The 23,408-nt window shown below is 41.6% G+C and overlaps 3 protein-coding genes across 5 annotated transcripts; 1 reads left to right on the top strand and 2 right to left on the bottom strand.

Moving 5' to 3' along the window:
- Window positions 1-343: 343 nt before the first annotated feature.
- Window positions 344-13,939, bottom strand: leng8 (leukocyte receptor cluster (LRC) member 8). Of its 2 annotated transcripts, XM_077599678.1 has the most exons (16): window positions 13,807-13,939; window positions 9,217-9,374; window positions 8,437-8,572; window positions 8,225-8,347; window positions 8,070-8,147; window positions 7,047-7,458; window positions 6,406-6,559; window positions 6,158-6,328; window positions 5,491-5,733; window positions 5,249-5,407; window positions 4,831-5,125; window positions 4,641-4,742; window positions 3,966-4,034; window positions 3,768-3,897; window positions 3,485-3,692; window positions 344-2,884 (listed from the first exon to the last, which is right to left on the bottom strand). In XM_077599678.1, the coding sequence occupies exons 2-16, from the start codon at window positions 9,255-9,257 to the stop codon at window positions 2,722-2,724; spliced, it is 2,484 nt and encodes an 827-aa protein (XP_077455804.1). In that variant the 5' UTR covers window positions 9,258-9,374; window positions 13,807-13,939; the 3' UTR covers window positions 344-2,721. The 2 variants fall into 2 exon arrangements, with proteins under 2 accessions (XP_077455804.1, XP_077455803.1); XM_077599677.1 differs by lacking the exon at window positions 13,807-13,939 and having other exon boundaries at window positions 9,217-9,545.
- Window positions 13,916-17,058, top strand: cdc42ep5 (CDC42 effector protein (Rho GTPase binding) 5). Of its 2 annotated transcripts, none has more exons than XM_077599683.1 (2): window positions 13,916-14,100; window positions 14,751-17,058. In XM_077599683.1, the coding sequence occupies exon 2, from the start codon at window positions 14,753-14,755 to the stop codon at window positions 15,587-15,589; it is 837 nt and encodes a 278-aa protein (XP_077455809.1). In that variant the 5' UTR covers window positions 13,916-14,100; window positions 14,751-14,752; the 3' UTR covers window positions 15,590-17,058. The 2 variants fall into 2 exon arrangements, with proteins under 2 accessions (XP_077455809.1, XP_077455808.1); XM_077599682.1 differs by having other exon boundaries at window positions 13,919-14,100; window positions 14,748-17,058.
- grwd1 (glutamate-rich WD repeat containing 1) lies at window positions 16,911-23,334 on the bottom strand. The gene is made up of 7 exons (XM_077599679.1): window positions 23,068-23,334; window positions 21,842-21,959; window positions 21,388-21,556; window positions 20,324-20,534; window positions 19,478-19,623; window positions 19,218-19,409; window positions 16,911-17,584 (listed from the first exon to the last, which is right to left on the bottom strand). Exons 1-7 carry the CDS (start codon window positions 23,282-23,284, stop codon window positions 17,276-17,278), a joined length of 1,362 nt encoding a protein of 453 aa, XP_077455805.1. The 5' UTR covers window positions 23,285-23,334; the 3' UTR covers window positions 16,911-17,275.
- Window positions 23,335-23,408: the final 74 nt, after the last annotated feature.

Here is a 23,408-nt window from a genome sequence, read left to right as displayed (position 1 = left end):
TGACATTTCTGATGCATTTTTTCTTCCTATTTGAGTTTTCAGTTTTTTTTTTTCATTTTCTTGCATGTACTCATCAGCTTCCTTTGTAGTATTTTATTTTTAAACTCTTTTAGATCTTGTATTTATCTTTTTTGTCGCTCAATTTTTTTTTTAAATTGGTTGCTTAATTAAATTACTTAATTGTTAACTCCACCAGGCAAAAATGTCCCCATGCAAAAAGTGATTTAAAAAAAAAACATCACTTGCAATTTCTGAAACAAATACACAATACAATAAAATCTTTTCCACATTAACCTCAAAAACCTCTAATTCTACTTCCCAGCCCAACAGGACATCACGAACCTCTGCTTTTACGTTTTATTATATTCTTCAAAAGGAGCTGATATTTACACAAATGTACAAAGGTGCTGGTGATATCAAAATCTGTTTGTGGAGGAAAAGAGGAGAGGCATTTCAAATAACCTTCCGACTACGTTAGTGAGCTGCAATGTCCATACTTACTACCATGACGGTGTGCGAGCGCGACATACTCAACATAAAATGAATGACAACATCTATGAGTGAGAAGGAAGAGAAAAAGACAGATCATGCGAGGATGAGGGTCAGAAAGCTTGAGTTGGGAGAGGAGAAAAGATGATGGGAGAAGAGGACATGAGTTCGTACGGGGTCGGGCAGATATCAAGAAGTGGCAAAAGACTGATGAGCAATCAATAGTACATGGGAGCAAAAATACTGAAAACATTTTAGCCTCTAGAGGGGAAAAAAAAAATCCAAATATGCACGTGTGAAATCCTAGCTTCGATTTTGGTGAACATACGGAAGCAAGTAAATCCAACCACTGTATAACAGAAAACATCACGTTTAAAACTAAACTGGACAAACAGAATCGACTTGAGGGGAGTTCATTAATCAACATGTTAAAATAAAAGTTAAGGGGGGAGGAAACAAAGACTTTTAAAAAAAACAATAACTTTCTGGCTAGTTAGCAGGACATGAGGCTCACTCGTTGGTCTAACTTTGCTTTTGAGTGACGTGAGACTGGACTTGCTCACGACTGCCCCGCTTGTCCCAGCATCCTCCTTATGTTCTCCCCATGCGCTCCTGCAATGCACGCACGAGCGCCTAAAGAGGGTTGGTGGGGGGGAGGGCCGACGCCCCGGGGGGAGGGGGGAAGGGTCGAGAGATCGGGTCAAAACAAAAAAAAGGGGGAAAAAAAAGAAAACATGTTGAAATCATTTGCCATGACACAAAAAGCCAAATTACACATCAGGTTGTTGTTTTTTTTCCAGATCGGGGTGGGGACCCTGCCGCTTGTCTGGCGGGGCCACGTGCAGCCCACACGCCGCAGGTTTCCCACCCCCATTACATCTTTGGCTGGGGGTGAAATTTTTTTTGCGTTCTTTTAGATGAGCACACAGCAATAGAAAAGTGAACACACTTACCATGTGTGGATCACCTACGCTACAAACTGCAGATTCAACGATTGTACACTATTTACAATAGAAAAAAAAATCATTGCAGTGCTAAAAAAAAACACGCCTCGATATTTATACAACACTGTTCAAAACTCCCGAAATATGGTGTCGTTAGTCTGAGTGTGCTTGATTTTTTTTTTTCCAATGCACCAATTTCTGCCACGTGGAAGCCGTTAACGATATTATAGCTAAACTTAAGATCTTCAGACAGCAGTTGACGGGAAATTTAAGCTTTTGGTTCGGCTAAAAATTTCACTTCAATTCATTTGAGGCTTATAGAAACATATTTTCTATAAGCAACAATACTTTATGGCATCAATTTAGAGGCCAAATACTGCTGTAGAACCCAGAGAATAAACCGGGAGTTGTCGGGAGGTCATCGGGAGATTTTGTGGGGGATCCGCATCGTTCCGCAGTCCATCTCTTACCAGCCTTCCAGGAGAACCGTAGACGCTGCATACAAACCGGTCGTCGTCATCTCTGGTCTTCCGGCTTCCGTCCCGTGACCGGTGTTGCTCGGGCTTGAGGATGAACGCTGGATTGGAAGCTTCTTCCCACCCGGGATTGACGACAGACTCCTTTCTTAGCTTTTGGGTCTCCGCGACCGGCGAGAAACAACGCTCTGCTTCGAGAGTCCATGTTTCCTGACTTGACTGAACGCCAACGTGAATTTGAGTCCCAAATTCGTATCCAAAAGCACCTCCGGGAAACGGGGGCGCTGCCGCCGACAAGACATACAAACCACAACTTCCTTCTTCGTGACAACCTTGGCCATCTTCATCTTTGTTTTTAAAGAGTCTCTTTGGAACTGAACTGCGTTCACTCTTCGAGCCTGTCTTCTTCTTGAGACTTGAGGCCTTGGAGCTGTTGACTTGGGGAAGGAAGAAAACATAACAGCACACCGTTAGCGTTGACATCTGATAGGGCTAATGGAACAGGAAGCATAATGTGATTGCCCTCTCATGTGGGTGGGTGGGTGCGTGACTCGAAGGCCTCTTTTTAAGTGTTGAGACTAAAGTAGCATCTTTTGTAATGAGAAGAACTTGGGTGCGCATACGCCTAATGACTTTTTTAAATTTTCATCTCATATGGGACTTTCAGTATGTTCTATATGGATCCTATATAGGTGTTGGCTTGCCTCCCTAAAATGTCTGAGGGATCGTAAAGTGCGTTGCTTGAGGCTATCCTCGCTCGACCCAGACTGCTCCCCCGACCCTTTAAAAGCCGCTAATGACTCCCACCCCCCTCAGGAGGCAGCCAGGGCAGTGGTGCTGCTTTTGCAGTCTATCCTTAGGGGGTCTGAGGGGGTGAATGTAACACCCAACCCAGATAGGAACTCCATACAGGAGTCTAAAGAAAGGAAGCCTAGCGTGGACTGCACATATTCGACCGGCAAGTCGGGCCTAAACCTGTGAAAGGAAAAAAAAGACAAGAGAACACACTATTAGCACTTCGGCGTCTAGGTTTCAGGTTTGCAAATACAGTGATCCCTCAAATATCGCGGTTAATGGAGACCAGACATGGCCACGATAATCGAAATAGGATTACCCCCATTATAACTACCTTATTTTTAATTCAGTACTGAGTCCTAGTAGCGAGTGAAAAACAGCGAAGTGGCTTCCGCTTGCGAGTTTCAGCGTGCATTTTCACATTTTTAAATTTAAAAAAAGTATATACATTTTTAAATTTTAAAAAGTATGTTTTTAAATTTAAAAAAGTATATATATTTTTAAATAAAATACATATATTTTTAAATTAAAAAATATATTAAAAAAAATACATATATTTTTAAAATAAACACATTTTTTTAATTTTAAAAAGTATTTATATATTTATTTATTTATTTTAATTATATATATATATATATATATATATATATATATATATATATGCACTTAAAAATTTAAAAAAAAAATACATGTACTTTTTTTTTAAAATAGCAGTAAAAAAATCGCGAAGACACGAATTTGCGATAATCGAGGGAACACTGTACTGGGAATGTGTCTTACGTTTTGACTATAGCTTGAAGTGCAAGCTTTCTTTCCCTTTCAACAAACTTGTCAATGAGGTACGAAGCCATGCGTGGAGCTTCCTGATATAACTTGAAGAAACGGCGGAAGTTTCCTAAAGCCCAGGCGGCGCGGAGAGCGAGAGCGTGAGCAACACATACGTCAGCTTTAAGCGCCGGGGTCAAGTAAACCAGCTCGGTGATGAGATCTGTAGTTGGAAGAGTGAAAACAATTAAAGCAGGAGATCACAAAGAAACGGGCGTGTGTGTTTTACGACGCATACCTCCAGAGTTTTTAGTGAAGATGTAGTACAACAAGCGATACGCTGTAAACTCGCCGATGTTCTCTGAGGGGTTGTCCTTGTAGAGGGCCTTCAGCTGCGTCTGGCATTGGTTGAATTCCTCATGGTCACCCTGATAGGAAAAACAAAAAAAACTCTTAGTTTGCTATCTTATAGCTGCTAAAAAGCAGGAAGTCTCACCTTTTCCAGGGCAATGCGTGCATGACACTCGTACACTTCCACAGTGAATTCTGTGCGAACTCCTTGGACCTGCGTTGGGGAATTGGAAAAAAAACAAATCAAGGTCTCGGCTTCTGTCTTTCAAGATGACACCCGAGAAATATTTGTAATCCAAACATTGCTGGAGATTGTCAGTAGTCCTGGCCTCAAAAGGGTCACAATAAATTTGACACTCCACCGGAGGGGCCGTTCAATTCTTTTATTAGTTCTGTGAACAAATACTGATCCTTGATGGCCCTTAAGAGCCCAATTGCATTTGATTTTTTTGTCTCATGGGCTAAGTAAATATATTATTTGCAGAATTACTGTCGTTAGTATGTACGAGTTATCCAAAAGTGGTGGCAGTGGTCGTAGATCATTTTGACTTGAGACGGTTAATGTAATGGAAGCTAATATCTTAACCTCAGCAGACTAAATTTACCCTTGACGGTTGTCAGTTAACATTCTTTGCCTTTGTTTGCCTAAAACCATATATAGTTATCAAAAAACTAATAATAAGTACCCAAAAAGGGCCTCCCTGCAAATTGTGCCTAAAGTACAGAGCAATTTGAGGCCAGCAAACACTGAATTTGTCATTTTTTTCCTTTACAAACAAATGAGAAAACACAAAGCAAGTGGAATAAGTCTGATACTAACCGTGAGGTCCTGTCGTATGGACTTCATCTGCTCACAAGCATAAGCGTAGTCCAGTTTGTTCTTCCAGTCAGCTTTCACGGCCTGTAAAGATTTTTTTAACACCTGTCGGGCAAAGGGGAGAAAAAAAAAGATAACAGCACGTTATCATTTCTCGTCTACACAAAATTCTCCTCCGCTGCAGCACGCTCACGTGAATAGGGCGAACGGTGGAAGGGTCTGGGGCACAGGTGAGCCTCAGGTAAGGCTTGGTGATGTCCTGACAAGTACCGACAATGGGACAGTCCTCCCAGCTGAGGCCCTCCTGTGTCCCATCGGGCAGGTCCAGCGAGTTAATGGACAAGACTAGGGGCTCGGAGCGAAGTTGCTTCTGGAAACGTGCCGCTCGGCTCTGCTTTTTGGCTTCCCTGTCGGGGTCATGGAAATCCAAACCGGCACTGCCACCTTTTCTCTTCTTACCACCAGGTGTATTGGAGTCTTCAGTGTTTCTAAAGAATGGAAAGGATTGACAACACCTTTAGATTGTTTCTACCAGCACAAATAATCTTGTTAATGCCACAACATAGTCTTAAGCCAAGCCAAAATGGTTTTTCATCAAATCAAGTGGTTACCTCCTGCCCCTAGCTTTTCCGCCTCTTCCTCGTCCCCTCTCTCCGCCGTGTCCTCGATCCCGGTCATTGCTACGGCCGCGACCGGCTTTCTGGTTTCGTCTTGACAGCTGAGGTCGAAGGTCGCTGGAGAGGCTGTTGTCTGACTGCGAGCCCGAATCGCTAGGTACACGATGATGGAATAGAGATGAGGACGGCGATCCAAACTGCATTATCCAAATATATGGGAAGAAAAAAAGATCTACCTGCGCCGATGCCGTTGGTTGTTCCGGTCGCGGTTTCTGCCGTGGTTTGGAGATGGCGAGCGCGAGGAGGAGCGTGAAGAACTCGACGACGGGCTCCGCTGAGAAAAGACGTTTCTGTAGTGGCCCAGTCGGTGGCCTCCGCCTCTGCCTCGAGGCAAGGCAGTCGCACTTCCACCGCGACTGATTGAAGATTCCACACTTCGCGGGACGGCGTGCCAGCGGGGCGGTTGTTTGCTCTTTAAACTATGAATTCAGAAGACGCAAAAGAGTCAAATTCTGCACAAAAAAATCTGCTGACATGACCCTTTTAAAAAGGCATCAAGACATACAAAGGGCTTTAAAAGGAATTTTTCACCCGAAAAAAACAACAACAACTAAATACTCAAATCTTGTTGTCTCTAAGTGCATAATTATCCCATTTAAACGAACTTAACTGGAATTCTGGTAGTGAGAAACGTCCCTAGCTTTCAAGTGCGTTATAACTGTCATCGCAAAATGGCGGCTCCATAAGCAGTATCTTTTTTTTTTTAATCATGACATTCGCCATTAACGGTGGTCCAAGAAAATTCCCTTTTGTATACTTAAATACTATCAACAACCATCGTTTAGATGAAGTACATTCACACTAGACATCATCTTCCCCTTTACGAGTATTTAGTGCTCTTACTCGGGCAAGGGTTCACGATCCCAGTCGATAGTATAAGCGGATCCATCCTTCAAACGGTCCTGCAAAACCTCCTTCAACACCTTCTCCGTGCGATCTTTGTCTTCCTCCGACTCGCAGGCCGTAAAACATCGCTGCACGTACTCCTTCATGGCCGGCGGCCAGTCCTGCGGTCTGTCAGCACAAGTTAGCGAGTCAAACGTCGGCCAAGAAAGAGTCACGACTCCCCGGCGGCCGGTGCGCTTTATTACCGCGTTTGAGGTGCTGCATTTGCGTTCACGGGGGACGAAGGGGCTGGAGATGGTCCAGTGGGCTGCTCGCTTGGTGAGAAAGCCTGATTAGAAACAGTCACCTGATAGGGCCTCTTGGGAATATTGAACTTCATTGCAGCAGTGCCAGGTGACTCTGTAAAAATAAAGGTTGAGCTCAGTAACGCTTTGGCTTCCATTGACAAATGTCTCCCCAAAATATTTTTTTTAATTATTTGAATCACTAACAGTATCTAAAGATTAAGATTATTATTAACCCCTTGGTGACCATTTCTTTATATGTAACAAATATGGGGAATACATCAATATATTGAAATAACTTTCTAAAAAGAACATACTAAATTACAACTAAAAATTAAAAAAAAAAAAAAAACTAAATATTTTTACTTCCCCTCCCCCCAAAAATAGAAGAAAAAAAAAAAGAAAAAGAAATGTTTTTACCCTTTATTATTTTTTTATTTTCATTTTTTTGTTTCTTGTATTTTCCATATTAGTATTCTAAACGTAGTTGTTTTTAAATAAATATATATTAATATTTATCCAAACCTTTATATATATTTGTTGAATATACATGCATGGACGGGGCGGGTTAACGCTGTTAAGTTGAGTGTCCGCCGACTTACGTTTCATGCGATGCCACAGTTGCTGTCCTTGGGTTTGGTTCTTGGCTTTATTAATCTCTCCTCTGCCAATTCCCCCGCCGTATGGCCCTGCTTGCTGCTGGTTGGGACTCGGCGGGGGTTGATAGTTGTTCGGGGGCTGAAAGCCAGGCCCGTAGTTGGGACGTCCGGGGCAAGAGTTGTACATGTGGCCAGGGTCCCCATGTGGATACGGCACGGAATTGTTGGAATTGTAGACGTTGTGGGGTGGAGGAGGAGGGTACTGGGAATTGGGTGGGGGAGGTAAGGGTGGGGGCGGGGGAGCGGTAGGTTGGTCAGAGGTGCCTGGGTTTGGGGGCGGCTGAGGAGTGGAGGGGGGCTGAGGTTGAGAGGGGTACTTGGGAGTCGGTTCCTCCATTCCAGGAATCGGGGGAGGCTGGCAGAAGATACAAGATAACTTTAGGCTTAAAAGCGAGCCAACCGTAACAGATCCTTATTGTGCAACACTTCTTATGTACTTTTGCAAACCATTAACATAAATAAAGAAAAAAATACATTAACATTTTATAATCTGGAGGGTCCTTTCCCTCATCAAGAACACAATTTCCCCAAAAAACTGACAAGGACTGGTAGTTGTTTATAAAGTCACACTTTTTTTATACTTAATCGTGAAAGGTAATCAACATGCTTTACTGTAAAGTTATTTTTTCATACAAAAATTACTCAACTCAACATTCCTAAGCATTTGTTGACCCTTGCCCCAGTCCCAATTGTTTTGGAATGTTTTACAGCCATCAAAATAAAAAGGGACAACAACAATACATTGTTTCAATTTGACGGCAATATTAAAATAATAATCAGATGTAAGAATCTTTCACTTGCGTTTTTGCTTTCAAGTAGATACTAAATTTGAGGAAAAATAATCATTAACTTGCAGCCTTTCCCGTTAAATGCAGGGTGCGCTAATAATTGTATTCTGCTTCTATTGATAATTTTCATATGGTCTCGAGCTGATTGCAAGTACATTTTGCATATTTAATTTCTTACTTGTCCATTTGAAGGTGGTGGTGCTTGATAAGCTCCTTGGGGGACTTGATACTGATTTTGTGGGTATCCAACGCCATACTGGAATGTAAAAAAAAAAAAAAAATGCTATTAGGACGGATAAAGGGATTTTCTGAAAATCTCACATTTGTACATACCGGATTCATTGGATAGTAGTAGTTATACGGGTAGGTGTATCCCGGATACTGGGGTGGATTTTGCTGATACCACTGATAATATTGTTGGTGCTGGACGGCCGCATCGGTCAATCCTGTCTGAAACTGATTAGCATTTAGAGAACAATACACTGTGCATTAAAAAAGCAAGTCATTCGTGGCATTGGTAAAAGTCGAAGCTAGTCAAATCTTACCTCTAATGATGCCAAATTGCCTGGTGCATGTTTGGCATTTTTTGGACTCTTGCTAATAGAGGCAAGTGCTTGCCTTGCTTTTTCCCATTCGGGGTTTTCTTGAATATGATTATCTGGACTTCCACCCACATAAGACCTGTCAAGAAAACAATGTGTTTGATAAATTAGGAGTATGAAATACAGTGTCAGGATAGGGAAAAGGAGGACGGGTCATCTTTTAAGTCTTTACACTTTAAGAAAGCCAAGTCAAAATGGATGGGACGTCCAGCACAGTCAATGGCACTGAAACATGAGCTTCCCAGTTTAAATTGACTGGACGTCTATCATTGTCAGTGGCATTTGATGAGTTTACAAAAGCTCCATTAGTTGTACAGAGAATTTTATCATATGTCCACCGGTTTCAGTTTTTGTTTTTGTCATTTATGTCCTACGTGATTATTTGGGCCAAGCCCATGAGTCACCATTCTCGGATTCCTTTAGTTTTAAACCCACAAAAACGCAGTTGCAAATTTTGAATGGAATTAAAAATAAAAGGTTTCGTAGAAAATGCGGCGACGATTCGGATTAATAAAAAAAAACTCAATTATTTTATTGGAAACCTCAGTTATTAAAAACATTCTTAACAATTTCCGTGTTGTTGGTAGACGTGTACTCAACACTTTAATCTCAACCTTAATGTTTTCCTGAATCGTGATCTCGTTTTACGAATAAGTGTTCCAATCGCATTTCAATGTGATAATATAACCACGTATTTCTTCTTGTTTGACATGTGTGACATACCAGTTATTTTTCGGGACTGCTTGTGCCGCGTTGGCCGCCATTTCGCCTCCGATCAAACTAGCTTGATGCTAGTTTGGACGGCTTCGCTAGCACGCTGGCTAGCACAGATGCTAAGATAACACCGCCAGTGCCTCACTTGGTGGTGTTAAAGGCCTAACCTAAAAAAAACAGCAATTAACTCGTCAGATATATGCACTACGAATATCAAAACATTGATTCAATGTTTAAATTAGACGAAGAACCAATACGGGTAAGAAGCAACTAGCTGATTCGTCACTGACAAGAAATACAGGAATACAAAATGGCAGCTCAGTCGTAAACCCAGCCCTGTGACGTAGTTGACAGGAAGTGCGTCATTTTAACGTTCCGAACACTTCAGAGCAGATAAAAAAGTCGAAAATGTGACCGAAAATGTATTAATGATGTAATAATTCGTATTTCATTTAAATTCTATCATTTTACATTCCAGTGGTGGGAATAAACAAAGTCCAAACACGTTCTTGCTGCACTAAAGTCGTCTGCCGTGTTTGCAGTTTGTTTTGCAGACGACTATTTAGGTAAATCATAAAACGTCATCATAGATAGTATCTGCTTTAAAATAAATTCTATATAATATCTGTTAACGTCCTATTCATTTATTTGTCAAAAAAGAGCATTTTTTCAACCATATATTGAGATGTAAGTTTCGCTATGACGTCACATCTACTTCCGGCAAAAGCGACTTTCAGTGACCAGTACATAATATCTCCCATGAAAATAAAATAAATAAAAAATATTTCTGAATATGACTTAGCACGTTGGCTTCGCAGTTCTGGGGTCGAGGGTTCGATGCCAGGTGGGTCCTCACTGGGTGGACTTTGCATGTTCTCCCCAGGCTTGCATGGATTTTCCCCGGGTACTCTGGATTCCTCTCGCATCCCAAAATCACGCATGCTAGGCTAGCTGGTTGAACACTCTAAATTGTCCCTAGCTATGATTGGTTGAATACTTTGTCTCCTTGTGCCCCGCGATTGGCTGCCCACCAATTCAGGGCGTCCGCCGCCTGGTGCCTGTCGTCTGCTGGGATAGGCTCCAGCACCCTCCGAGACCCTTGTGAGGATAAGCGGTTTGGAAAATGAATTAATGTAAAAGAGAAGTGAAACACTATATACTTTCTTTTCTAATACTTGTCACTAGGCGGCGCACCATACAACACGAACATAAAAGTGACCGTATTATATTGGCCGATCTTGAAAAAAAGCCCATATAATTATTCATAGTCGCTATCCTATTATATCAATTATATATACATACTATATAACTAGCGGCCCGGTGGCGCAAGTGGTTAGCGCATCGGCCTCACAGCTCTGGGGTCCTGGGTTTAAATCCAGGTTGGTCCACTTGGGTGGAGTTTGCATGTTCTCCCCGGGCCATCGTGGGTTTTCACCAGGTAATCTGGTTTCCTTCCACATTCCCCCAAAACATACAGTATGAACGTGAATGGTTGTTTGGCCACCAGTTCAGGGTGTCAGCTGGGATAGGCTCCAGCACCCCCCGTGACCCTGAGGATGAAGTGGTTCAGAAAATGAGATGAGACTATAAAACTATATCTTGAGCAATCTTGAAAAACGTCCATATATCGTCGGACCCTTAAGCCCCACATCATCTGTTGTATTCATTTGGAATGATGCAACATTCCACAATCACGTACAGAAAAATTCCAAGACTATTTCAGACTCTTTCCACACAAGAAAAAAAACGAGACGGAAATATAATCATGATGTTTTCACACTGACCTTTTCCAAAAAGGATGTGTGTGTGTGTGTGTGTGAATTACCGAAAGCAGAGTCATATCCTGCCTCCCGTTTGTTTCTCTGCTGATCTTCTGCTATTTTTATCCTTAGTATTTCATTCCGATGGCTTGTGAAGTTTAACTGGATTGAAGCGTATCATTAAAACTTCAGTTTTAGGTCTTTCGTGGTATTTTAACGTGTAAACGAACATATCCGTCCTCATTGTCGGCCGGTTGCGACCTCATCGCGCAAATATGTTGACCGTTTGTGACTACCTCTCCAAAACAATGACTCACTGGCAACTATTGTTGCTTTTTCTACCCTTGGGAAGGAAGCTGCATGTGGTAGATTCCATACATCCAGGGATGGAAACACGTGTCCAGTATTCAGATTCAATATAACACACTGAGTGCAAGTACCTTATTTTTTGGTACACGGCCGATTGGTCGCCGGTCTTTTGGTCGCCGATCTTTTGGTCGCTGGTCTTTTGGTCGCCGGTCTTTTGGTCGCCCAGAAGGTAAGTGATAATTACCATTTAAATCGTTGCTCAAATTCCCTAAATACAAACTGCAAATTACTATTTAGTCATACTTAATGCCCTAGTAATTATTAGGCTAAAGAAAAGCTCCAAATTTCCCGGACTTTTATTGTTTTTTGTTGGAGAACTTGTTAAGACCCTGACTGACATAGCTTCTTAAAGGGACAACGCATGTACATACAAACTCTTCTACACTCACACGTCGGCTCAGTGAAACTGCTCATGGCCATTGTTGGCTTTGATTGATGCGTAGACCGTGTTGTTTTACCTTGTTTTGTCGCCGGTCTTTTGGTCGCCCCGACCGCGACAACGGGCGACCAAAAGATCGCGACCAAAAGACCGGCGACCAATCGACCGCACACATATTTTTAAGCCATAGCCTTAAAATTGCCTTAAAATCGTTGAATTTGACAATTTCTCGCGTATAAGCCGCCCCTGATTCACAATTTTCACCTCCATATTAATGGTTTTAAAAGGGAGTACAAATGTGTTACTTAAGAATTTAAAAAAAAAATCATCACGCGTGGTTTTTCTGAGATACTGTATGAATCGAAAGGATTGTCTGTTGGATTGCACATTATTTGGGTCAATATCATAAGGAAGTTAAATTCAAAAAGATAGGCTCCAGCACCCCCCGCGACCCTTAGATAAGCAGTTCAGAAAATGAATTCATAAATAAAAGTAGCATTTGTGTTTTTTCATCCAATAAACCTTCAAACTTCTTTTAGGAAACGAAACAGCAACACTCATACTAAATAATTTTGCTTTTTTTTTAAATTTTAAAACCAGTTTTGGAATGAAGCAAATAACACTCGGATTGTCCTGGCGATGAAGCAAAATAAAACAAAGGGCTTTTTCATTAGAATGGATCAGTTGGCTTCAAAATGAAAATAAATAGCAATAATAAGAGTAAGTTCATTCAGTTGAATTGAAGTTGTCGCGAGCGTTTTGCCAGGTTTTCCGCCACTTGAATTGGACATCTTGCACTCATTTACTCATTATCCCCCAAATCCCACAAGTCAAGCCAGAACCAGCTGTCCCCGTCCGTCACCAAGCTGCCAAAGTCTGATGGAGCTTTTTCCTTCAGCGCCATTCCGTTGTCCAAAAAACACTTTGAGCCCAGTTGTTGCTTCAGTTCACATTTTTAACCGCCATTTACATACTATAAACCTATTTTTTAAATAATTCGAGACTGTTTGTAAAGGACTTAATTCAAGATTTATTTTTGTTACTCTCTTAAACAGTGTTTTGATTTCATTAATAAGATTTCTGTAAATGTATATATATGTACATGTTCAAATTCTGCGCGTGACTTTTATTGTGAAGGTCACAAACTTAAAAGCAACAACTTACGCGCGAGTTTTTTTCATCATTTATACATTTTTTCAAAGTGTCATTTTCATACCCACTTTGTTAAAAATATCACTTTTGCGTGCCGCAAGATTTTTTTTTTTGCATTGTTACTTACCCCCAAAAAGGCGATAATTAGATTTTATCCAGTAAGAACAAATGCTTGAATTAATGCAGCCATTTTGTTTGGTAAGTCGTTGGCTGCCATTGACAGCAATAAACGTCCAATAGATTTTGACTGGAATGATCGTTCATAAAATTTCGAAATTGTCCCTAGCTATGATTGGTTGTCTGTCTTATTGTGCCCTACAATTGGCTGGCCACCAATTCAGGGTGTCCCCCGCCTCTGGTCCGAAGTCAGCTGGGATAGGCTCCAGCACCCCCCGCGACCCTGAGGATAAAGCGGTTCAGAAAGATGAAATGAAAGTTCATTTGCCCCCTCCCAGTCTAATTGGATTGGACGTCTAGCACCGTCAAATGCACTTAAGGATGAATATTCACAGCCAGTTCTTCTATTTGAAATGAATTGGACACCCATTGTAGTCAATGGCAGGCAATGAATGAATTTGGAACCTACCCCAGCTAACTATGGGTACTAAGTTAAAAGTAATGACAATAATTACAACAAAAAAAAAATACTTATTTGGAACGTAATGGGTTAAAAATGTTTTGAATGTGGTAAGTTAGTAAATTTATTTTGAGTCAAAACCACATAAACCTTCCAGGATGTTGAAACCAACCCCGTTGTCATTTCTGATGACAAAAACTACAAAAAAAGAGTGGAACAATCCCCTAAAACACTAAATTTGAGCAATATAAGAAGTTTAAGATATTTGGAAGATAAGTCTGGGAGTTAGCTAGCTAGCTGCTAACTACATTCAGTACTCAAACAAACAGGGGTAGTACTTTTAAACAAGTAGAAATACAAACCTGCAATATCCCGCTGTTGTGATGAAACGTGGCGTTCGGTAAAAAATGAAATTAATGACTGCTAAGTTTTATTTTTTATTTTTTTTAGTGAGCTTCAACTCCAACGTCGCGTCACTTCCTCGGCTAGCGCCCATCCCTTTGGAAGAAGAAGAAAAAAACGACGGCGAGGGAAAAGAACGAAGGGAAAAAGACGCTCAAAAGTCCAGAAGGGGGAAAAATATCCAGATGTAAAAGAAATTCGGACATTCGGACGAGAGAGGGTGAAGCAAACTGCACGATATTAGCATTTGAGAAGTAAGTAATTTGGTCCCCAAGAAGTTCACGTGTTTTTCTTCGGGAGCGCGACTAGCATGTTGATTGAAACTTGTGGCTGCTAACTAAAGTTATAATTTAGTCATTTCAAAAAAATATTTTTCAACTTTTTATTTGGCAAATATTAATGCCTAAAATGTCCAATTGTTTCAAGTATGAATGTTAATCTATAATATGTTAAGTTAATATTTATATTCCCTTACCTATTAACCATTAAATGTATTTTGCTAGTTTTATTGGGACACCAGGTGGACATGTTTTTATTTTTATTTTTTTAAACAACACCATTAAAAAGGTTCCAATGTTGTTTTATTCCAAACCTAGTCTGATTTGGTATAAGGGCAACGTAGTACCTTGCAAAAGACTACAAGTTGTCTGCAAAAAAAGTAGTGTAAACCCTGTTTTTAAGCACATGCAACCCCTGAGGGCAGACAAAAATATGCGATGGTGGTAAAGTACAAGCCTCAGCATGGCCTTCAGTGGCAAAAACTCATGCGCCTTATTGCACAACACTTTTCTTTCTAATCAACGGAGCGTGTTTTCCTTCCGTTATCGTCTCCATTCTGCACAGCCGTCACTTTTTTCCCCCCTCTCCCCCCAATGCTTAACCTTTTCTCTAATCATTTTAGCAGACATGCCGCTCCACAAATCGAGCCGAGGCTCCCGCTTGGATCCCACCATGATTTCGGCCCCCCTGGGCGACTTCCGCCACACCATGCACATCGGCCGGGGCGGCGACGCCTTCGGGGACACGTCGTTCCTTTCCACGCTGGGTCCGAGTCCGCCCAACCCCGACCTCGGGAGCCCGGGGTCTTCGTCCGTGGACTACGCCGATCCGCATCGAGAAGCGACGGGGAACCCGGCGAGCGACGAGTCGGACTTCTTCGAGCCCTTGCCGTCGTTCGCTTTGGATTTGGATCTGGATTTAGGTCCCTCCATGCTGGGGGACGTACTGGGAGTGATGGACGGTTTGGGACTGGAGTCCAAAAGCGTCACGCCCCCAGCGGAGAGCAAACCGAGCAGGGAGACGTCAGTCGTGAGTAGGCGCAACGAGCTGAACGGAAGGAACCCGGATGAAAACCAGATGGGCGACGGCAGAATACCAGATGGGATCAAACCCAAGGGGCCGCGTCCCAAGGTGAGATTCAGCGACAAGCGGGAGGAGATCATTCGTCTAGCCTCCGAGGAGGAGGACGAGGAAGAGGAGGAGGAAGAAGAGGGTCAAGAGTTCGACTTCCAGGAGAAAGACCTGACGGTGAGTCCCACCAGGGAGAGGGTCCAAAGGGAGTTCACCCCCCACAAAGACGCGCCTCCCAGCCCGGCTTCGTCTCACAGTTCCGACTACGATGGGGTGAGCGCGTTGGACCGGAGGAGGGTCGGCAGCAGCCACTCCGAGAGTGACTCAGAGGAAGAGGAAGGGGGGCGGGGCTATACTTTTGAAGACGAGTTTGATGATGAGATTGGACTATAATATGACCGTGAGCGACTCTTGTATACACCCCTCACAACAAGTTGGCTTTTAAGTTCAATTTCAGGCTGAATTAACACTGTTAAAAAAAATGAAACCCTATCAGTAATGCTAATTTACCATATTTTCTCGCATATTAGCCGCACCCTTAAAATTGTTGGATTTTACAATTTCTCGAGTATAAGACGCCCGTGATTCGCAATTTTCACGTCCATATTCATGGTTTTAATAGGGAGTAAAAATGTGTTACTTTGAAGGGAAAAATCTTAAGAAAAATCATTCCATGTGGTATTTCGGAGATACTGTATGAATCGATTGCTGGATTGCACACTCCTAAAGGGTGTTGCCTGCACGTAGACAAATTGAAAAAGGAAGTCAGGTGAGCAGTACAACCAGAAAGTGCGTCCGTAGCGGTGTTGTTTGTCATCCCTAGGTAAGATGACGACGCCCTGCACAAGCAGGCACAAGGTAATGAGTTTTTTCACGTTTTAGACGAGATAGTTTTTTTCCCCTTGAATTTCATTCACAGACGTCAAAATAATTTTTGTTTAGCGTTTTATCCATTTATCTTTTCCCTATTTTGAAATAAATGACCGTCCAATTTGTGCGCACATTAGCCATACCCTCGATTCGGTCATTTTTAGCAACAAATACGGTGTATATGCGAGAAAATACAGTACTTAAATCCAAATCCAGTTAAATCAACGTTAAGTTTTCACTATTACACTTAAGTTTTCCATCAAATTCAACACTATAGGTTCATCCTGAAATTTTACTCAAAGGTTATCCCCACTTTTTGTGAGTTTTAACTGACATTAGGGTGAATGTGATGGTGAAAAAAAAAAACTTGATTTTACTTTTCTTCTTAAAAGCTGTACAGCACGACGACGGTGTTGCTCAGCTGGAAAAAGACATTTTATCTACAAGGGTAGCAGATATGCCAAAGACCCATTTTAATACAAGCAGCATTTGTTTTTCGACTGTGGAAAAGTTGTAGCACTTTGTACCCCAGATGCCTTTTAATCTCAATTTTATTCACCTTTTAAAGTGCCTTAAATTGAGCAAGTATCGTAGTTTGTGTTGTGGACGTCTTTTTTTTTTTCCATTGCATGTTTACGTGTCTTAATGTTTGTCTTTTATTTTGGACGTCGCCGCGTTACATTCCACGTCTTGACAATGTGAGTTTCTCTGCATCGGATCTCGTTCGATATAATTGCAAAGAACCGTTCTTTTTAAGTGTGTTTGCATGTTTTCATACACTACCAAAGCTTTTTCTCTTTTGGGCTGCAGTGCTGGAAAAAAGATGGGATATACGCTCAAACAATCAAATATGATTTCTTTTTTTATTTGTGATCTCTTTCTATTGATGCTGTAAAATGGAGACTGACTTGTTTATCCATTGAACTGGCTGGCATTTAATGTCCTGTGGTTTACAGTCAAATAATAAAACAAAAACTGGGAATTCAAACAAGCTCAAGCCTCATTTTGTTGGTTTCGCTTGATTTTAAGCATACAGCAATACTTATGAACGATACAAACTAAGAGTTTTAATAGAAAAGCTGACTTGAAATGTAAACAAGTGGATAGAAAAGTGACACTCTTACCTGTTTGTGAAATATTCTTTTTCCGGGTCACCTCGGTTCACTCGGAATTGGATTGGCTAGCGAGACGCAATCGGTCACGGGCGAGCTACACCGATATCGTCCTGAAAACGTTAAATCCCAACAGCGCGGTGGACACGACCACGCCGGGAATCTGCGGGTGCCAGTGGATCTCCTTGATTTCCGACTGGCCCTGGTGCAAGAAGAGCAGCTGAGGGGGGAGGTCTTTGGTGGCCTCCACCCTGGCGCCCACGTCGCACGACTCCACCGACAAATCCCACTGGCTGAGGACGTCGTCCGCTCCGGACGCGGCGAACACGCTGGAGTCCGCCGGGTTCCACTCCACCGAAGTGATGGGAGCGCAGTGTTGTTTGAAGTTGGCCACGGGTCGCCCGGACTGAAGAAAAGGGGACCGAGAGGATTAGTCTGGATTATTCGCTTTGAATTTCAGTTGCCTAAAATCTTAAATTCATCAATATCAAATGTATCTCATAAAGAATACATCTATACCAGTGAGATTTGACATTACCCAATTTTTTTTTTGCCCAGTATCAAATGGAACTTTCAGTGTGAAATTGTTTCCAAATGGATCATTGGGATCAGATTTGGATTCAATGTGAACAGTACATGAGGATTAGTAAGATTTGACATATTACATTGCTTCCAAATGTGCAGCCTTATTTCAGAACTTCAGATTTGATGAAGTAGGATTTTTTTTTTAAGATAAAATTTGCATACCTGTCAACTTATACGCTTCCCCCATATTTTTTGATCATTTCAAATTGTGTAAATCGTACAACAACTGTTGTAAGTTTTTTTTAAGTACCCTTTTTGTAAACCCGATCTCGTTTTACCCATTTGGGCTCTAATCCGGATCGTCTCGGTCACTGGTAGCAGACAAAATGTCATCGTCGACTGCTAATAGTCATGCTTTAAGCACTTTCACCCATCCACCTTTTCAATATATAAATATAGCGCGTCACAAAACCGCCCACTTTGGTGAAAATTTTAGACCTTATGTGAGTAAATATGTGCCGCGTTGCATTTTCTTTATTATCGCTAAATAAGGGGAATTTCAATCATTATTAAGGGGAGTAATTGACCGAGGTTGACAGGTATGAATTTGACATTTGCTTCCAACTTGCCCCATCAATTTAACGTTTTACCACATTACCCTTTAATGCGGTCATCAACGTGTTGATTCTCAACATAACTAATAACATCACTGAAATAATCTTTGCTGACTAAATGTTCAATAAAACCGTCAAGAGTCATCCTTTGGCGTCAAACTTTCAAGTTCTACAAAGTTGCCCTGGTAACACTTGGCTTTATTGCTCTGAGTCACAGTGGCTAATAAGACTTGTCTGTCATGACTCTCAATCTTGATATTGATTAAACCAGTGGGGTCAAAGGCGCAGTTCGCGGGCTGGAAGCGGCCCGCTAGCAGGTCCGCTTTGGCCCGTTGGGTTTTTGGGCCAAAAATAAACTGGTCCAGCCCATGCAAGACCTCGCCGGCATGAATGTGGCCACCGAACCAAACCGAGTTTGACACCCCTGTACTAAACCGTAGAGCAGGGGTGTCAGATTCGGCTTGGTTCGCGGGCCGTGTTAACGTCAACTCGATTTCATGTGGGCCGGACCATTTTAGATAAACTTAGATAGACTTTTTTATAAATGGATTAAAAGAACTGGATTAAAAGCCCTGAATATTCAGTTTTTATAGATCTAAAACAATGTTTATTTTAGCTTTTTTTAAATATATTTTTAGATTTTACAAAATGATTTTTGAACTAAATAACAGAAAAAAATGGATTAAAAAATGACAATTATTGATTTAAAAGGGGGAAAATCAGGAAATTTAATATACATCTATACTCTTCATTTTAATTTGATCCTAAAACAGAAAGTCGGCAATCACGATTTACTTTCCCGGGCCACACAAAATGATGCGGCCGGCCAGATTTGTCCCCCAGGCCGCCACTTTGACACATGTGCCGTAGAGTGAAAACAATTGAATTCAGTTCATTTACCTTAAATTGCCGCAGGTCCCACACTTTGAGAAGTCCGTCATCCCCGCCGGAAAGGAGGAAAGGCTCGGTCCGGTTCCAGCTGATGACGTTGACGTCCGACTCGTGAGCTTCGTCGGCCGACAGCATGGAGTTGGGCGGCGCCCGGACATCCCAAACGCGGACGGACCGATCCACTGAGCACGATGCAAAAACCTGAAAGGGAGACGACGAAATGAGTCCAGCGTAGCATTCGGAAGGCCGTTTGTGGTGGGCAAAGGTACCGTCGCTTCGGTCGGCGACCACTGCAGGTCCTCCACGGACTTGCTGTGCGAGCTGAAGGGCCGTTGGTCGACCCGCCACGAGGCTCCGCCCTCTTGCGGCTCCCACACGTGGATGTTTTTTTTGCAGTCGCCACTGACGAGACGACCTGTCGAGATGTTTTTCCAAGTCAAAGGATGTTGGCAAAAAGCTCACTTGGGTTGATGAATTAAATTTTGTAAAATTGTTATTTTTTGATGATTTTATTTTATAAGCATACAGTCTGTTAATATTATGTGATTTCCTTAGTTCTTAATGAAAGCAGAAGACTTATCTCGGATTTTTTTGGGGTGGGGGGATTATTTTTATTTTATTTTAAAATACACATTTCTAAAATGAGTATAACCAGACAGACAATATTAACTATTTTCACATTTTTACAGTAAAATGCTGGGGAAAAAAACGTTTTTTTTTTCATTTAAAAGAATAAGTTGCGCTTGATAAAAGATAACCGACAACTTTTCAGTCATTTCATGGATAAATTGATCAAAATAGTTGTCATTTCATTGGACGTGGGGGTCCTAAAAATACTTTGATTTTCGTGTCTGGACAAAATGTATTTAGGTGGAATTACCCTTATACTAGTTGGCCTTCAATTTCTCCAATTTTGAATTTCAATTGAAAAAATTCAAGCTGTTAAAAAAAAACAAGTAGCTATTTCAGAAATGAAGAAATTTGGTTGTGAAATGAGTCTCAAAAGGAATTTCAATTCTATTTTAAAGGGTTTTTAATGATCCTGTCTTAAATTCACTGAGATGATTGATCCACTCATCGCGAGCCACCCTAAATTCCACAAGGCCCCGACTCACCGGGTACAATCGGCGACCAGTCAATGGCAAAGCCCTCGCTCATGTGACCCGAGAAGCTGAAGAGCGCCACCGCTTCCTTCTGCCGCTGCATGAACGTGGCCATGGCCGCCGAACTGTGGACCGCCTCCAGCTGAGGGCGCAGATCAAATATTTCTACCTTCGCCTTCTCGGACCAGACGGCGGCAAGAGTCTGCTCTTCGTGGTGGGTCACCTGATAATAATAAAAAAGAAAATAGCATTTCAGGTTCCCATAGACAGCAATAAAGTCGTACTCTCTACTTACGAATGTCTCTAGGTACAACATTTCCAGGTTACGAAATCCCTCAGAATGTAAATGCATTTCCTGCATCCGTTATTTTATTTTGAAATTGTCCTGGTAACATTATAGCAGCCTGGTTTACTTCCAGTTGTAACCTCTCAGAACATTAACTCTTTTAACCGCCGTTTGTCATCATGGCGTTCTTTATTTAAAATTATTGGAGCAAATGAAATGGATAAGCGGGTTGTGTGATTCATCTAAAATCAGAAAAGAAGAAAGTGGCGTGCGGTTGGCGGATTTGCGAGGCAATACGACTGGTCGTAAACCACTTGCGAGCATCGCTACGCTATTGAAGCAGAAGGAAGCATTAAACGCGACCGTTAATAAACGGCAAGATGAAGAGATTTTTACTCCTTTTGAGTTGTATTTAATGGTGACTTTATATCAATTCATCATTTGAAGTTGTTTAGATTTGTTTATGTGCTAACGTTAGCTTCTTCCTTACTGTACTGCTGCACGAATAGAGCAAGTTTTTGCATGCTTGTTATTCATTAAATTACATAAAGAGATAATTTTCTTAGAATTTTCTTTCATACAAAATTGGGACACTGATCATTTTTAAAGGGTTGATTTGGTCGTTTTTTTTTTTTGAGGACCGTGGAACGAATTACGGAATTTACATATAAAGTACTGGTCTGCTTACGGATATTCAAGTTACGAAAAAAGTTCTGGAACCAATTAATTTCGTAAGTAGAGCTACAGCTGTAGATGTCAACGAGTTCACGTTTAAGAAAAGTCGACGTACTCGGACTCTGTTGATGCCGCCAAAGTGAGGCAGCATGGCCAATTCCAGCTGCGGCTTTTTATTTTCATCGTCCTCTTCCTCGTCGTCGCTTTCTTCGTCGCTGCTTTCCTCCTCTTCCTCCTTTTCCTTTTCTGTTCCGTGAAGATTGTGCATGCGCATGACCAGCAATCTGCAGGGGAAGCCAAATTTTAAAAAAACTTGATCTTTTTCTGCTGGTGTGGCAAGACGGATGTGAAGAACAATAAAGTGGAATCCAGGCGCTCCCATGATTTACTCGAGACAGTTTGTGGAACCGAGCCATCATTAAAATTAGTTATTGTTTCCATCTGGGCTCGCGCCGCTTTTGCTAACTCTCATGCCGGGAGAAGTAAAATGTTAAACCCGGCCGGGGGAATTGAGTCGTTTAGCCCGAGAATTGACCGATTTCATCACATGGTTATGAGGCAACACCAACCTGTTGGCCATGGCGGACTCAGCCTGCGTGCCTGCACACAGCAACATTGACAGGGGGAACTCTTTCCGGCTGTCTCCGTCGGTGTCCGTCACCACGTCGAAGCTCAAACATGGCGCGCCTATATGTTGAAATATATTATTTGAAAAACGAGGGTACAGTAATACCTTGACATATTCCGAGGAAATATTTACCTTGAGATACGAGACAAATTTTGAGATACGTGCAAACAATACAGCCAGGTAGCCGAGACACGAGATGCGTGTTCAGGTTCAAATTTAGTGTAACATAAAATTAAACTTTTTTTAAGTGTGTGTGTGTATACGAATCTAAGTTCATTTAAGTTAAATTTAAAGTTTATGTTATGTTACAAGCGCATCCGTCAAGTCTTTTTCTACTCCCATCCGTTGAATGTCTCATTTTAGTATTAAACATCATAACTAGTTATTTGTTACTGTTAGTAGATAGTCAATTACGACCAATAAAATGTTTTTCCATTGTAATATCCTGTTTTTGGTGGGGGTTTTTTCAGAGGGTGGGAACGAATTAATTTGTATTTAGCTCATATCTCAAGGTACGACTGACTAACTACATTTAGTCAAAAATGTCTTTAAATGCTTGTGCCGCTGCTCCAGATTTGTCCATTGGGAGGGAGTAATGAGCACTCAACATAGAAGACATACCTACATTTAAAAGGATAGAAGAAGTTTCTATGGAACGGTATTGAAAAAGCAAAATAAAAGGAGAAAAAAAAAGTGGCACTCGAGTATAAATTCCTTTTTCGGGGGGCGTTTTTTTTTCAGAAACCGAGAACAAACATTATACGTTAAGGTTTTTGTAAACTAGAGAATTTGTAAATGTAACATGTAAACATAAACAGTGTTCTGCAGAACTATAACCTAAAACACATAACGTAAGCTTTTGGTGGCCCAAGTGAACAAAATTAAAATTGCAGGTCCAGCCAAACTACGAAAAAAAGTGGAACTTATAGTCTAAAAAAACGGTAGTAATTAAATAAATATACATAACTAATTATAAGTACTTGTATATTTGTATAGTTATCTGATATCCACATGTATTTAATGGTTATTTAATACTATAATGAATTAAAAATACAACAATAATATAGATATAAGAGCAAAAATTGCCCTTTTATAGAGCAAGTGCACAATAAAATAGTAAAGCCCATGTGAAGAACTTTTTGCTTAAATTTGCCACCACTCACTCACCTGTTTGGCACTCGTGGTACATGCGGTAGGCAGACTGGTCCATCTGTAACTCCTCTCCCGGCTTAAGAGGCTGAATTCCGGGCACGTAGACGTTCTTGTCACCGTCTCCGTCTTCCACCATGTCGACTCCCTCGTCGTCGTCGTCGCTGTCGTTCTGGACTTGGTCCTCCATGCCTTCTTCCTCCTCGGCAAACGTGTTTTCGTCGGAGGCAGACATGTTGGCGAAAAGGAGAGGAGGGCTGACTTCCGGTCAGGTGGTTTTTGAAACCCCTCCCACTTTCCCTTTCTCCCTCCCCGCCTGATTTACTGGAAGTCAGCTGGTCTCTTCGCGCGAGGACAGC

Source organism: Stigmatopora argus, chromosome 4 (assembly GCF_051989625.1).
Source record: "Stigmatopora argus isolate UIUO_Sarg chromosome 4, RoL_Sarg_1.0, whole genome shotgun sequence".
NCBI classification, from domain to species: Eukaryota; Metazoa; Chordata; class Actinopteri; order Syngnathiformes; family Syngnathidae; genus Stigmatopora; species Stigmatopora argus.
This window is presented reverse-complemented; position numbering and strand designations above follow the sequence as displayed.

Excerpts from the sequence above, each read along its gene's own strand:
- leng8 (XM_077599678.1), bottom strand. The coding sequence starts at position 9,257 with ATGGCGGCCAACGCGGCACAAGCAGTCCCGAAAAATAACTG. Across the intron at positions 6,560-7,046 it reads ACTGTGGCATCGCATGAAAC|AGTCACCTGGCACTGCTGCA; the intron begins GTAAGTCGGCGG and ends TTATTTTTACAG. Across the intron at positions 5,126-5,248 it reads GGAAAAGCTAGGGGCAGGAG|AAACACTGAAGACTCCAATA; the intron begins GTAACCACTTGA and ends TCCATTCTTTAG.
- cdc42ep5 (XM_077599683.1), top strand. The coding sequence starts at position 14,753 with ATGCCGCTCCACAAATCGAGCCGAGGCTCCCGCTTGGATCCCACCATG.
- grwd1 (XM_077599679.1), bottom strand. The coding sequence starts at position 23,284 with ATGTCTGCCTCCGACGAAAACACGTTTGCCGAGGAGGAAGAAGGCATG. Across the intron at positions 20,535-21,387 it reads GCGGCATCAACAGAGTCCGA|GTGACCCACCACGAAGAGCA; the intron begins GTACGTCGACTT and ends TATTATTATCAG. Across the intron at positions 19,410-19,477 it reads GGTCGCCGACCGAAGCGACG|GTTTTTGCATCGTGCTCAGT; the intron begins GTACCTTTGCCC and ends TCTCCCTTTCAG.